Genomic DNA, 15,029 nt, shown 5'->3' on the forward strand with positions numbered 1-15,029 from the left:
CTGTTCAAAGTTGTTTTGCATGTCCTTCTTCCCACGTCCCCTTCCTTTCATGAACCCCTATTGCCCCCGCACTCCTCTCTCGTTGAGAAAATCCCAAATCAAAACAGACTTTCGCAATGATTTTGGTCACACTCGGAGCATAATTTCTGAACTTTCTGGATCGTACTCAAAATCGTTGAGTGTGAACGTTATTAAACAGTTAACGGCTGCATTTACACCATTTTCATTCAGGATCGACTTTTCTTTGCATTCATAATTGTCTGTACGTGGCTCTGCTCAACTCTCATTAGAAATTATGTCAGCATGAGATTCTTACTGATCGTTACACAACATAATTTAAAGATTTATTGGCGAATTAATCACCGAAGTTTCCCAGAATTATCAAAAACTTGTAATTGACATTCACGATTCATACAAATCTGTAGTATTGCCTGTTGTAGTTTCCGCGGATTTTGCTATATCACGTTGAAATGTCCGAGGAGAACTTCTAGGTGTTGTCTTTGTTGAACTAGAGGCCACAACTCTTGTTGATGTTCCGATTGAAATCACTGTGAACTCATCCGTCCGTTTTTTAAAGAATGCTCGGACTCTGTTAACATATCGGTTGTGATGTTCTTTCAGTATTTTTCTCCATGTAATGATAAGCAACATCTGAACTACCAACACCACTGCCATAGCAACTGCGATCATTAGCAGTCGGAGTTTGACTTCAGTGCTGAAACAGCCAGCGCCTTATATAGATTTACAGTACCTTCTTTTCTCTCAAAATGATATTTTTAATTAAGAATTAAGTTTGGTCCTTTATTTCAAGCGACATTTTCCCTGTCAAATTGCTTCCTACGCTCAACTCGAGATCTTCTCTATTTGACTGAGTTCGTAGTTTGGTCGAATTTCGACTCCAGCTAATTTTTTGAGAAATGAGCATTTTCTAAGAGTCAGCTCCAGTTACAATCATTCAGTTGCCATCATTTACATCTCTATCACTCCGCCTTTCAACCAGTGGGCATTGAAGCAGCTCGTACAATAAGTTTTTTTAAACAAGGAAAATAGAATACGTGGAAGAAATGTTTGCATGATAATTTCTTTGAGTAGACACTTGAATATTTCTTCAGAGATATCGAACAATGATGGGAAGTTGTGAAATCAATTGAGGATGTGACTAATGATTGGATTTTATGGTACTAACCAAAGAATCCACTATCAATATCAGGATCAAATAAAAGTAGGGTAACGGACAGAACTTATATCTCGATCTGATATTTCGATGATATCTTTTGCGTATATAAGTGTACTTGAATTGAAATAGTTATACTCTATTCTATTTCAAAAATAGGAACTCACAACAATTCTTCAGCTTGAGTTTCAATGTCCTCCTGCAAAGAACACATCATCCGCTGCTGAGAATCCACTTTGATTGTGCTACTTGTCGAAAGTTGGAATATTTGACTTATTTTGAAAAATTGAAACAGAAGAAAACTTGGAAGTTTTGGACAACGAAGGCAACCGTGTTCCATATAAAAATGTATTTGTTATTATTGTATTAGTTATGAACCAGCTTAAGTTACAAAATGTCTTCATTCTACAAAAATGTTACAAACGACGTGAGCAGAGAGAATCATCAATCTCACTCCAAATATTCAGTCCCACTCTTGAGAACGCGATTGGGAGGATCTTAATGGAATAAAATGGGGAAGCAACTTGACATCGGACAGTAATTCCATCTTTGACTGGATGATGATGTCGTTCTGATGATATAAAGCATCAATCAACAGAACATAACGGATCGAGGTTGAGCAAACATGTAGAAAGAGCGGTGGTCAGAACATGAACATGCACAAAACGATGTTAGTGAAAAATGGATAAATTTTTAACAGAAGAATAACATAATTTAACAGGAGAATTAACATGATGAATGACCTGACCTCCGAGCTGGGTGGCAGGAAACATGCGGCTGAGGAGCGTCATGAATGCAGTGGAAAGGACTAAGGAAATTCGGTTGTGTGCTCACCTATTCATCATAGTTTATTTTTTCCAGCCCCGAACTATGGTTCATAAACCAGGGCGTAAGCAGGAGGAAAATGCGATCGGCGTCATAGAATGCTTCATCGATATGTGATTCTAGGACTATCCCGCTCTACCCAAGTAAGGAGCGGGATTCAAAGTTCAACTCTACGTCATCGATATAAGATTAGAGACGTCGCGAGCCTTCGAGTCTTTTTGACTTTCAGAAGAGATGCCACTGGGCAACTACTATGTGCGATTGGGACAAAAGGAAGTTTCACTGGTGCCTGTTCTAGCAAGTCACCGTGATACAAGTGATTACGAACATATACAAGCGAGTAACTTTTCACGAACTTTGGTACGATCCTTTCTATTGACTTTGATATGATAATAACTAGTACCTATGGGCCTCAACAACAGTTTAGCGCCTCATATTGACGTAGAGAGACTCTGGGCGTCGAAACGCGATGCACAGCGGAGGTACTTCCTCCGCCAGGGTCTCCCAAGCTGAAAAGAAGTTTCATACATTCTTCATTTCGAGATCTCGGAATCAAAAGCCTAGCTAAGAGTAAACCACTGCTTAGATTCACCAACGTCTCAGCAAAATGACGGAAGTTGGCTCCCTGAGCTCGGGCGACCACTTGTGGTTAAAGCTAATCTCGCTATCGCAGTGCTGTTTGGTTTTCCAAGAAAAAGTCTTCTTCTAATCCAGCATACACACTGAATAAGTGCCCTGCATACTGGGCCCAGCTGTCTCAGACTTCGGATGGTGTGAGAGGCGATCTGATGTTGGTCAGGGAGTCTCAGATTCTGGTTCAAGTCGACACGTGCAAGAATTGCCATGAAGAATGTCTCAGACTTTGCACTTACAATGCGGGTGCAGTGATTGCTCTCTAAGAGACCAAGAGCACGATGAACAGAAGGATTAACGAACAACAGATGAATGACTACCAAGATCACGATGAGCAGAAGGCTTAACGAACAACAGATGAATGACTACCAAGAGCACGATGAGCAGAAGGATTAAGGAACGACAGATGAATGACTATACTCCCGTCATTTGCGGAGAAAAGATTTTGAAAGTAGAATAAGGTGGTCCGTACACTTGATGCGCTTTAACGACAACCGTTGGACCAGAGCCGTGAGCCACTGGATTCCCCGCGATATTGAGCGCACTGAAGGATGACCGCCGATGGTCAGATTTCTTCACAAAGTCCTTCAAAGAAAATTACAATGCTTTTCGTGTCCCACGGGAAAGGAGGAACCACTGGGCGACACGGGATCGGGACAATCGAAGAACTACTCGCTCGGCCAGTTAGAAGATCAGTGGGAGTCAAGGTGATCAAGGTGATCTTCACGGAGTTTAGGACGCTGGGTGATGCTTGAGGAGCAAGCTGTTCTCCACCAGTGGTTCAGCTGGATGGACCAAACCCAGACCGTGTCGAGGGTCATCAAGGTTTGCCAGGAATACTGCCTCTCCCTTGCGCTAACCTTTGTGGACTATGAGAAAATCTTCGAAAGCGTAGAAACGGATGCAATACTGTCAGCGCTGTTTGATAGAGGTGTGAATCCATATGTGAGGACACCAGCCAATTGGTACCACTGATGCACCACTATGATACAACTTTTCTATCGTATCTTCACTACACCCCTTGGAGATTGTGTACTACACAGAGATACCATATCATGGCTGCATTACAATAAATAATGAGATCACTTATTTGGAAAGAATTGGGCATACGTGTTGAAAGAAGATTCCCTTTGAACTTTCGCTTTGCGGACGACATCGTCGTCTTTTGAGAAATGGTAGTGAAGCAGAAACGATGTTCAAGGAATTGAACGGAGCAGGGAAGAGAATAGGAGTGGGAATGAAGGGAACAGAGACACAGTTCGTCTACTACGAGGACGGGAAGTACAACTAGAAGTGTCTCAAATCGGAAAACTCTGAAAACTTCTCGTAATCGTGTCAGTCGGTCGAATTTGAATTCTTGCCATATATTGATGTGAGTATTAAAGAGGACTATCGATTACAAGTTTATTAGGCATCGCTACCTTATCATACATGATATCTATTTTTTATCTTTTTCCTCAATATCATTAGGTTCACTCTTTTTCTGTAGAAAGGCTAAAAGGAAAAAGAATTAGGAACTCACTATGTCAGAACTATTCATTCCTTTATCAATATCCGCATGTTTTTTCAACTGATTAGTCAGACATGTTCTAGTTTCCATCGGAAATGTGGCCACTTTCTCCTAAAGCTACATAGCTGACAAACCTTCATGGAGTCTGTTCTAACAATGACTACTCAAAGTTACCCGCAAAGTTTTGAGACATTTCTTGCGATCTCCACAGAAACATTCGAATCCTTGTTTCTTGCCGAAAGCTAGACATTGCTCTTTCTCTTTCTAAACCCAAAAGTATGTAGCCATTCAAGCAGTAAAAATGTAAAAAATTGCATAACATTCTCTATAAGATTAGTTCTGTATAACATTTCTCAGCTTGCTAGATGGATGAAATTTTGACACATCAATTTCTTTGAAACCTGTATTGCATCGGTTTATGTTGTCTAATGTAACTGCTCGAGATGAATTTCTCGGAATCACATTGGAGATGAAGATGTTCCAGAAGCCTGGTTTAGTGCCGCCGAGGCACCGTCTAGCATCGATACTGTCTACTTTCGTTGTGCTTGTCGATCACATCTACCTTAGAGCTTACTTGGACTTATAATAAATGCCTCCTACGGAATCTACGGAGATGCAGAAGGTAAATTGTACACTGGTCTTTTTATGTAAAAGTGTCATAGGTGTCGTAAAAAAGTTCACCAGTCTTGGATGTTCTATTCCTGTTCTAAAACCAATGAAAAAATCCGTGATGTTGCAGTCGCTCCCAGTGCTACTCACATATGACAGATGCACACATCGAGGAAGGCCCTGAAATCTATTACGGATGCCAAGAATATGCAAACGTTTTCTATAAATAACACGGATACCTTATTTTCCCCTAAAGATTCCTTCACACAACGCTCCTTCTCAGCCAAAGATCTTCGAATGCGATCTTCGAAGACCAATATGATGAGTAATAAGAGCATCAAGCTGGAACAACTCAGTAAGCCGAGAAAACTAAAAATGATCCCTTCTTGGTGACCTATTTGACAAATGATTACTGCCAACAACAAATGACCCACCAGATCTTATCAGGATCTAGACACTATCCTACAGCTGTTGAAAACATGTCATGTTTCCGCATTCTCTTCTCTATTCTAAGCAGAAACCTCTTCTAGAAGAGTCTCCTAGAATTCTCGTTGACGCGAAATGTGGGTAATGCAGGCTTCTTCACATAATATGCTGGCAACCTCCACATAATCAAGTATGAACAGCAAGAAGGCGTCTATTCGTAACTTCCCATCTCGCCGTCCTTTACAGCTTCTAGCTGCAGCCGCAAGCTCGTCTTCTTGCGATTGCTGGCAACCCATTGCGCCTCGAATGCGTGCTCGTTTTAGAGGCGTTAGTGGAACTCTGCAGGCAGAATAACTATAGTCGGATCTAAACAGCATGAAACGTGGTGCAGTTGCTCAAACGGGTGGTGCAGCGGCACGGAGCTAGCGGTTGCGAGCGGGGTGTTACCCTTGTTACCTTCACGCGGGTTACAACGAAAAGGTGGTAGCGAGGATTCCTCCTGAACTCCCACCGCCATGCTCCGCCGCGTCGCTTCGAACGCATCGTCATATAGCTGACTAGGCTTCTTTAATGTTTTGTTTTAATGTTGTTTTAATTAAATGTTTTAATTAATTTCCTTTTCCTTGGACGTGCGTAGATGAATTATAAAAGAGATTTCGGGTACTATTCTCATTTAGTTTCACTTTGACCACTCATAAAAATTACATCTAGGCCGGGGAGCGGCTTTCGTTTTATCGTCTGACACCGTGTTATGGCACTATTGACGCCGCATGGTGTTCGTACTGCAATACTTATTGGTATAGTATATAATAACAATCATATTCTGCTAATCTTCTCTGGTCACGCCTTCATAAACAAGCAAATCAAGTGAATGAACCTTAATACTCACTCTTCTTCATTACACATGTTAGTGCACAGCGAAAGATATCAAGAAGACATTAGGACGTGCACTATGGACTTCAAAGCAGCGTATCACAAAATTTACGATGCTGGAATCTCTCGATGAATAATTTGCAGTAGAGATTTAGTTCGCGAGTATGAGTGTGATCGCGCTCAGTTCCCCATCGTGATCCCGAAAAATGCCACTGAGACAGTCTCATCTAACCCGTCCTCTCAACAGTGCAAATCTTTACGGGTGGTGGAGCCAGTATCAAGTGTGGGTCACCTTCCGTTATTGATTTGAACTAAATTGATTCAAATGCGGATGTCAGATGAGGACGAAATTGCTAGTGTCTTCTTGTGTAACAGTGTAATGCATCGTTGGGATTATAGAGGACAGTTTTCACACGTGTTTTATGGGTCAGTGGAGAGGTTTGAGCGTGGTCACGATCATACTTGCACTAAATTCCCACCATATTTAATCGTGGAGATTTTCTACGATCGTCAGCCTTCGGATATTCTGCTTCTGGTCTTTACGGGTGGTGAATGGAATCATTCAGAACGGTATAGATACAAAACTTTCAAATGAACAGGAGAATTATAGAGGTAAAAAAATTATACAGTAATAAAAACAAGGTGCGTTTGCGACGTAGAAGCAATTAGTCGGTTTTTGTTAACTTGTGATTGATTTATCAGAGAGTAAAGAACAGTGATTGGCTATAAGAGCGCGAAGGAGGCAAAAATAAACTATGACCGTTCAGCTCGAAACCATCTGCAAGCAGTATGCGTAACGAACACGTCGGGTTGAACCGCAGTCATCCAGGAGCGTATTCGCGCAGGGATCCGCTGTGGAAGGACGGATGTAGCTTCATGTAATTATCAAACCCAAGCCGTAAAATGTTTCGTTTGCTCTTGTTTTATAGCCTGAATTTCGGAAGAAATATTCTATCAGGGAATATGTCAGAGCAGCAGAAAATCCACCTTTTATTTGAAAAGAATCTCTTTGCTGTTGTTGGCCGTCTTACTCTTTACAGTTCAAATTGTAGGCGGATTGAAGAAGAGAAAGACCTTTCACTTCAGAAATTTGAATATCAGTTTTTTTTAAAAGGATAATCATCTTTTCATTACCAGTTTATTCATTTAAAACAACAATCATCATATATACTTGAAATAACTTATTTGACATCATTCCTCTTCATCTTCTCTGCAATTTCGTCGAGCTTCGTCGAGGAAACCTACAGAAAAGATTAATACATTTATTGAGTTGTTTAGTCCCTAAAGCATGTATTGATGTATGCGATACAATTTCGGTAACTAGTTTTAATATTTTAAAGGATTTCACCCTCTTTGATCATTCCTTATTTCGCTATCAAACTAGGCTGATTGTAAGTAACAAATTACTGCGCACTACTAAGAGCTGTAAAAAGTATAAAAGTGTTCAGATTCCAGAATGAATATTTTATGTGGATAGATACCAATAATCTCTTGTAATTCCTCTCGAGTGGCTCCGAAAATCCAAAAAGTCAGCTGACGATAAAACCACGACTAGACTATATCCGCGAAATGACAAAGCATGTTAGAGGAGAAAAAGGAAAAAAAGGGACTTTGGTTCTAGGAATTCGAAGAATGTGCAAAAACAAAGCTTCTGGAAATTGTACGGCTATAAAAAAGCAATTCCTAGATTTCTGTTTGTTTTCCGCAAATAGCCTCCACTGTTTTGAAGTACTTACATATTTAAAATAATATTTCACTCAGGTAACTGCTTTATGAATGATTTTTCGTAGAAACTGTACTCTAAAGAGAAGATTTTTTTTTAAAAAAAAGCTCGCATGACCACCTACCTCTTTTCATTTCTCGAACAATAGCTCCCATAAATTTTTCCCAACCAATCAGTGCTGTAGCCGGTGAGACACCGTTTCGTCGAAGTTCTAACAGACTCTGGAATACAGTTGAAAACCATCTAGAAAACAATGATTTTTAGGAAGCAAAGTACAGTAACTTGGCCAGAACCTTACCTCTTCTTTCCTAATCCCATTGTAGTCTACTTTTTCCGTTACGATCGTTGTGTACTCTTTAGTACCGAGATCCAATGTAATCTGCTCGACAGCCATTTTTTTGAATGCTAACCAATTGTCAGCACCGAAGTTCACTCCTCTAAAAGTCAACACAGTGAATAAAACAAAAATCAACTATTGGTTAAGGAGAAATCACCTATAAAAGTGAATTTGTCCTATTCGATGAGCCATTGATAAAACATTTTCGATTGGGCAGAATCCTAGCGTGGAAACTGCGGTGTCCAGAAAATTCTGTATTCGATAAGCCTGAAAAGAAAAAAAAAACTTAATTGTACGTAAATTAAACATAAATTTTTCTTCTCAATTCACAAAAACGGCAATTTCCTCCTTCCTCTAACACTTCATTTTTAATTTTTAAGCTTCCTAATTCTGCAGTAGTAAAATTTCGATTTAGCTGATCTGAATATGGCCTGTTCGCTATATTTTTGTTATATTTTTGTGGAAGGTTTCATAATGAAATGTAGTCAGTGCCGAATGCTTTCAACTTGATAGATGCATCGCGTCTTCGTGCGTAGACAGGCGCTGAGATGCCGGAGAGCCATCCTCGGAACCACGAATGGAATCAGTTGAGTCATCGACTGATGGGTGGATCAACTTTGTTGCAATGGACTTAGCAAAAATTCTTGAAGAACAATCTTTAGAATCTCAAATTAAGCTATTAGGGAGGATTCGAAAATTGCATGAGAAAATCATGCGATTTCCAGAAATTTTCATTTCCCGCTTGACTTGATACCCTTAATCTGCGACTAGACTTCGTGCTTGATAAGGAAATGAAATTGCCTTCGAATTTTTCGTCTATATCGCTGGTACTGTGTTCATTTCATAGTGAGAGATCCACTGTTTCCCGATTGTTAGTTGTATGCCTTAACCTTCTTTGAAGTGCATATTCTCACGCATCCAGAAAAGGAAAAGACAAAAGAAAAGAAATTGCCACTGAGATGATTGATTAATTAGCCTTTGATTGAGTACCCTTAAAGGCATCACCCCACGAATCTGAGGTGGTGCAGATTTCAGGTGGAGTATTCGTATACAGGATGGGAGACTACGGAGAGGGAGGTGATTCCTTCCATTTGTTGCTAATTGCCGTAAAAAACGGCCCGGAAGATGCGGCGCTGCACAAGACTGGCGCGCTCCAATCGAACCTCTTGTACAAAATGGTGCGCCAAAACGAATGAAGCCGTATCTTCCGGGCCGTTTTTTACGGCAATTAGGAAGAAATAGACGGAATCACCCCCCTCTCCGTAGTCTCCCATCCTGTATACGAATACTCCACCTGAAATCTGCACCACCTCAGATTCGTGGGGTGATGCCTTTAAGGGTACTCAATCAAGGGCTAATTAATCAATCATCTCAGTGGCAACCAAAAAAAGAATTCACTTACATTTAATTTTATCTTTATTCGACTATGGAATCTCCTTTGTTACCCAACAATTTTTGCCATTCTGCTGGTAGAATTCCAACCTCTGTTCATAAAATTTCGTTTCCTTTGAAGCAAAATATTATTTTAGGTGAGCTCGCACTTCATTGGTATTTTTGAAATTTCTACTCCTTAGGAAATGTTCCATCGATGAAAACAAATGAAAATTAGATGGTGCTATGTCTAGAGAATGTGGGGGATGTGGTAAAACCTCCAAGTTTAGCTGCCTTATTTTTTCCTGGGTTAATCTCGCAGCGCGCGAGCTGATATGCTGCAACATTAGATGGTGAACCCGTATACTCTGCCTGTTAACCTTCCCAATTTCATAAAGATGTCATTTTATTGTTGACCGAGTAGCCTGAAGAGTGTTTGCTATTTCCTGACTCAATTTGGGATCAGTTTCCACTAGTGAATTTAAAGCGCCATTATCAAACCCAACAGGGCATCTTCTTCGATTGCTCTCAGACAAGTCAAATTCACCGCTCGAAAATTTTCTACCCAGCGTTAGCACTTATTGACTTTCACCACGTCTCCATGAACATCAGAAATTTTTTTGTTCGAACTGTCGCACCAACACCCGATCGAAAATGAAGCAGCATACAATTAAGTAAATTGGTTCTTTATTTGGTTTTCGGTCCGTCATTTTGCAACGGTATGGTGTAATAAAAAATAAAATAAAAACTGAATTCAATTTTAGTTATTTATTCCACCGTACCGTTGTAATTGTCACAAAAGTCAAGGCTAAGTGTGGTAATATCGCCAAATAAAACACGTCTTTATACATTAATCTGAACTAGGCTGAAGCAAATATTCCACACTCATAGTAATTGGTTACTTATAGGTACCCCTATTAATTACAAAAAACGAGATAAAAGGCTGAATGACATCAATATTTTCATGCGGAAGTTGGCAAAATTTTCAAATACAGTTAATAAATCTAACATATTCTACGATTTTCTAAAGAAAATTTCGAATTTTCCGTTTTCCTACATATTTATAACAGTATACTTACGAAAGACTACTAAATATATATTTATATTTACCTGTACTTGAAATTGTTTACATTGTTGCATCTCGCTTAACTCAGTGAAATCGTCGGGAATTCCGAAATAGACGCGGAACTGCGGTTTATGTTCGAGTAATGCCTGCAGGATATGTTGACCAACATCTCGTTTCTTTGCTCTGGAATAATTATTTTTATTTATTACTTGGATTATTGTTACTAGTTACTGTTAGGAATTCTATAGAATTTCGAACGCAAATAGAAAATCTCATAAATTTTGACCACGTGACTGAAACCAGCTTTTATTAATTTGCGCAATACCATAAGAAAACGAGTTTGCCGATAGTCAATTTAGCATCAGCCAAGATTGTTAACAAACTTTATCACGGCTAACGTTTCGGCGTCGTCGCCTTCGTCATAGCCTGGAAAGTCAGATCATTCGTGATATATCCTCTCAAATGCCTCATCCAGAACAAATAATCATTCCCTAAGATGCTACATCCAAAATCGAGTTTGCTTGAAAAAATGATTTTTTCCTTTTTTCGAAACTTTTTTCAGATCTAAAGAAATGTAACCCGAAAATATTCGGAGTTCTCACAAACCTTACCGTTGCCAAGTATCTTTTACAGCTTCAATTTCTGCTTCGGTGAACTTATTGACTGGGTCAACTTGTTTGGATCCACAACCGATTGCCACCCGTATCCATTCAAGGAACGAATCCATGGTGAGTTTCCTAGATCGTTGGAAATCAGTGAATCAGATGTCAATCGTTACAGTTTGAGAAGGACGACGAAAATTTTTAAATAGCACTCTTAAAATAAAAATCAAGCAGTAATTTAGACTATAAAAGTTCATAGAGAAATTACAAAAAATAAATAAAGCAGTTTAACAAAGTTCCATTTGCCCACGTGAAACTAGTGAAATAAAACAGAAATCGAGATGACAGAGGTCATGTAAATGTGAATGGGGCGGAGCTTCAAGTGTACAGAAGGCTTTTTGCTTTCCCATTCACTGCTAAATGGATATGATCACGACGGCAGATAAGAGAAAAGATTAGGTAAGCTAAGTTGTTGAAGCTTTTTCAAATTTTTCATTTAGGTGTAAAGTGGAAAAATTTATTTAAAAGTGTTTCGGTCCTAAGAATGAAGTATCCTTGAATCGAAATTGAAACTAGAAGTGACCTGTCACGAAAACGACTGAAAAAAGGCAACAATAAAAATAGGTTGAAGCTTAAATCGGTGTTAGAGAGGGCATACCGACCAAGTAGCGGAAGCAGCGGACCCAATGTAAGCGAATAATGTCAGATTCCAAAGTGCGTATATCTCCTTGGAGTTAGTATTCTAAAATAGACCAAAAAAACCGAATAATAATCGAATTTTGAAGTCGTGGAACAAACGTTTCGGAATAGCGCTTAAAGTGTAGGATTAAAAACGAGCCAAATACAATATATGACTAACTCATAGAAAAAATTTAAAGGCATCACTCCACGAATCTGAGGTGGTACGGATTTCAGGTGGAGTATTCGTACACGGGATAGTAGATTATGGAGAGGGGGTGATTCCGTCCATTTCTTCCTTGCCGTAAAAAACGGCCCGGAAGATACGGCTTCGGGCGTTCTGGAGCACTATTTTCTACAAAGAGTTCGACTGGAGTGCGCCAGCCTTGTGCACGCGCCGCATCTTTCGGGCCGTTTTTTACAGCAATTAGGAAGATACGGACGGAATCACCCCCTCTCCATAATTATCCCGTATACGAATTCTTATGTACCACCTCAGATTTGTGAGGTGATGCCTTTAAATGACAAATCAAAGCTAAAATGGGTATTTCAGTCAATCTTCTTGCTATTTTAGCTTCGAAAAGGACAAAAGGAATTAATGGTTGTATTTTTCTACCAACAAAAATTATTGTCAATCAAAATCAAATCAAAACAAAAAACAAATAATATGTATATTAGAAGTTCTCGGACTTTACTGCACATTCTCCTCCATGAGCGCTGAACAGGATTTGAATGGCAACAAAAATTGGAATGGTGAACACAAATTAAAAGACGTTGCGATCAAATACTATAAAATTTGGACTGAAATCAAATAATGGCAGTTAAACCACAAAAAAGCCCTTTCTTGTAAGCCGGTTTTTTTCTTGGTGTCCATTAGCTCCTCTTTTCATGAAACCATCCTATGCTGAACAACGGTTTTTGAGCCTTGTCCCGACGAACGAGAAAACTCGTCTGAATGAACATATCCGTTCGAGTTATCAGATCTGTGGCCATTATTATGGCCATTATTATGTGGCGAAAAAAGTGCAAGCAACAATGATTTTAATGCTTTAAGTTTTTCGTGGAAAAGTGTTTCGTCTAGAATAACTAGAACATTTAACAATGACGAAAACAGCAATGAAAATGAAGGCAAATGAAACAGCAATTTCTTAGAGGAAGCGACAAACGTCGATAATTCCAGTCAACTAATGAATGAATGTCGTTCACCTACAACAAAGTGCTTCCAGTCACGATAAACAACAAATTCACTGGAGACAGCATTCGGGGTGATGTTCGATGCTGGATTTCCTCCAGACGTGTGGTCTTCAAGAATGACAACGAAAACGCGAAAAGAAAACGCAACACATCTATGAATCAGAGAGCAAAACAGCACCAAAGACCTCAGTTCATCCAACGAAACAAATCTTTACACCCTCACGGTTGATGAAAAGCTCCAAAGGATTTTCTACCCGATCGAATTTCGTTCTGGAGCGCTTATCAGCTATTTTGACACTTTTGAAAAATAGAGTGTCGTAGAAGAAATTCTATGGATCGTATTAGCACCATAGGTTCCGATAAAAGCATGTTTTGTTGAACGCATTCCCGTCGATTTGCTGATATCTGCCATTCCAATAACTGAGGTACCCACTTTTTCATTGTACTACATGATTTAACCTAAGGATGTAGTGGAAAGTGAAACACGCCTTCTAATTCAACGTTTTTGATCCACTCAAAGAAAATTGGACGTATTATACGCGTAACGACGTTTATTGTCTTATTGAATTAGAGCTGAGGGGTTCTCTATAAGTGAAGTGGATTTCGAAGAAAAAGGTCTAAATAAAGAGACTATATGAAAGAGAAAGCAATCTTATGGAAATTTCCATTTTTCACTACTTCCAACTGGATCAAAGGCGATAATTCTCCTAATAAAATCAAGCAATTTTATTTGATAAATATTCCACACTACTTACCACGCTCTTACTCGTCCACTTACACAAACTCTGTTAGGACCAAATTTTAAGGAGTGATATGAAACGAAATCAAATGTGCAGGTGCTAATGTGGGAAATAAAGAATTTTTTTTTGAGAACTGAGATGATGATAAAAAATGGACGTATTTTTTAAAGCTATTGGAAAATGGGGGGTTGCGAACGTATTATTCGCACATTTAGAATTATTCCACAAAAAATTCGGGAAAACTCGTATCCTACTTAAAATTACTACTCCAAAACAAATTTGAATTCCGCCCTCAGTTTGAAACCCGTAAACTTGTACCTACTTATCATCATAAATGAATACGCTCAATCTGCTATTCAATTTAGCGTTTGGTGATGAAAAATTTTTTATATCTGTTGTTCCTGATTGTACTATAGCTGGAATTAGCTGCTCACCGCCTTACGTCAATCCTCACGTGGCCATCCATAGTGCATATGTTCATTAGATATCTCGCAAAAATACATCTTTTTACCACGATTGTTGAGAAGTTTGTGCATTTGAGAAGAAATCTAATCTAAAGGTCATCTATACGTATGATTGAACAAAGAGGAAGTGCTTTGTTAGGAGACCATACGGACTGCAAATGATACATGCACGATTAGCACAGGGAACATTTCTCTCACATCTTTAAGCAAGTAGAGCTATGTCTACTTCCTGAAAAACATCTCCCACGGTCGAACCACATATCATATCTCATTCACGTGGTAACATGAATGAAATATGATGGGTTTTATACGAACATAAGTTGATCTCATGGAAACCAAGTGAATTTTTTGAAAATCTTCGTTGGAATGTACATATGAAAAAAGAAACAAACAAATAAATAAATAAAAATATACAGGGTTACCTTCATGTCCTTGTTTACGGCATTACCATATCAAAACATGTAAACGTACATATTCTACAAATATACACACTTGAACTTTAATGACGTGTAAAAGTAGTGAAAAGAAGGGCGGAAAACTCGTCCACAATCCGGGAAATCCAGATGTCTCACCCCACATCGTTCTAACATGTCCGAGAGGTTTGCGAGTTATATTTGTCCCAAATTAACTCAGGCTATGAGAGGATGAGGAATTTTTAAGAGATGTTATTAGAGCGAACCGTACCTTTGAAGAGGATGGAGGCAGCACAGCTAAGTAGATCATTACCGTGTTTATACTCTGGAGAAATGAATTGTTCTGTGATTCCAACTAATTCTGTTTGATTTAACCTTGCCAGACAAGTTT

At 39.1% G+C, this 15,029-nt stretch overlaps 2 protein-coding genes across 3 annotated transcripts; both read right to left on the reverse strand.

Moving 5' to 3' along the window:
* Positions 1–402: 402 nt before the first annotated feature.
* Positions 403–5,089, reverse strand: RB195_002744 (uncharacterized protein; the record flags this gene model as incomplete). Its single annotated transcript, XM_064200133.1, has 6 exons — positions 403–715; positions 1,342–1,373; positions 4,155–4,253; positions 4,317–4,406; positions 4,824–4,931; positions 4,991–5,089. 6 exons carry the CDS (start codon positions 5,087–5,089, stop codon positions 403–405), a joined length of 741 nt encoding a protein of 246 aa, XP_064056014.1.
* Positions 5,090–7,241: 2,152 nt separating this feature from the next.
* On the reverse strand, positions 7,242–14,242 carry RB195_002745 (uncharacterized protein; the record flags this gene model as incomplete). 2 transcript variants are annotated; one of them, XM_064200135.1, is made up of 9 exons in its annotated part: positions 7,242–7,291; positions 7,898–7,994; positions 8,072–8,210; positions 8,268–8,377; positions 9,513–9,534; positions 9,593–9,615; positions 10,592–10,730; positions 11,159–11,284; positions 14,196–14,227. In XM_064200135.1, the coding sequence occupies 9 exons, from the start codon at positions 14,225–14,227 to the stop codon at positions 7,242–7,244; spliced, it is 738 nt and encodes a 245-aa protein (XP_064056016.1). The 2 variants fall into 2 exon arrangements, with proteins under 2 accessions (XP_064056016.1, XP_064056015.1); XM_064200134.1 differs by lacking the exons at positions 9,513–9,534; positions 9,593–9,615 and having other exon boundaries at positions 14,196–14,242.
* Positions 14,243–15,029: the final 787 nt, after the last annotated feature.

The sequence above is a fragment of the Necator americanus genome, chromosome IV, assembly GCF_031761385.1.
Source record: "Necator americanus strain Aroian chromosome IV, whole genome shotgun sequence".
NCBI classification, from domain to species: Eukaryota; Metazoa; Nematoda; class Chromadorea; order Rhabditida; family Ancylostomatidae; genus Necator; species Necator americanus.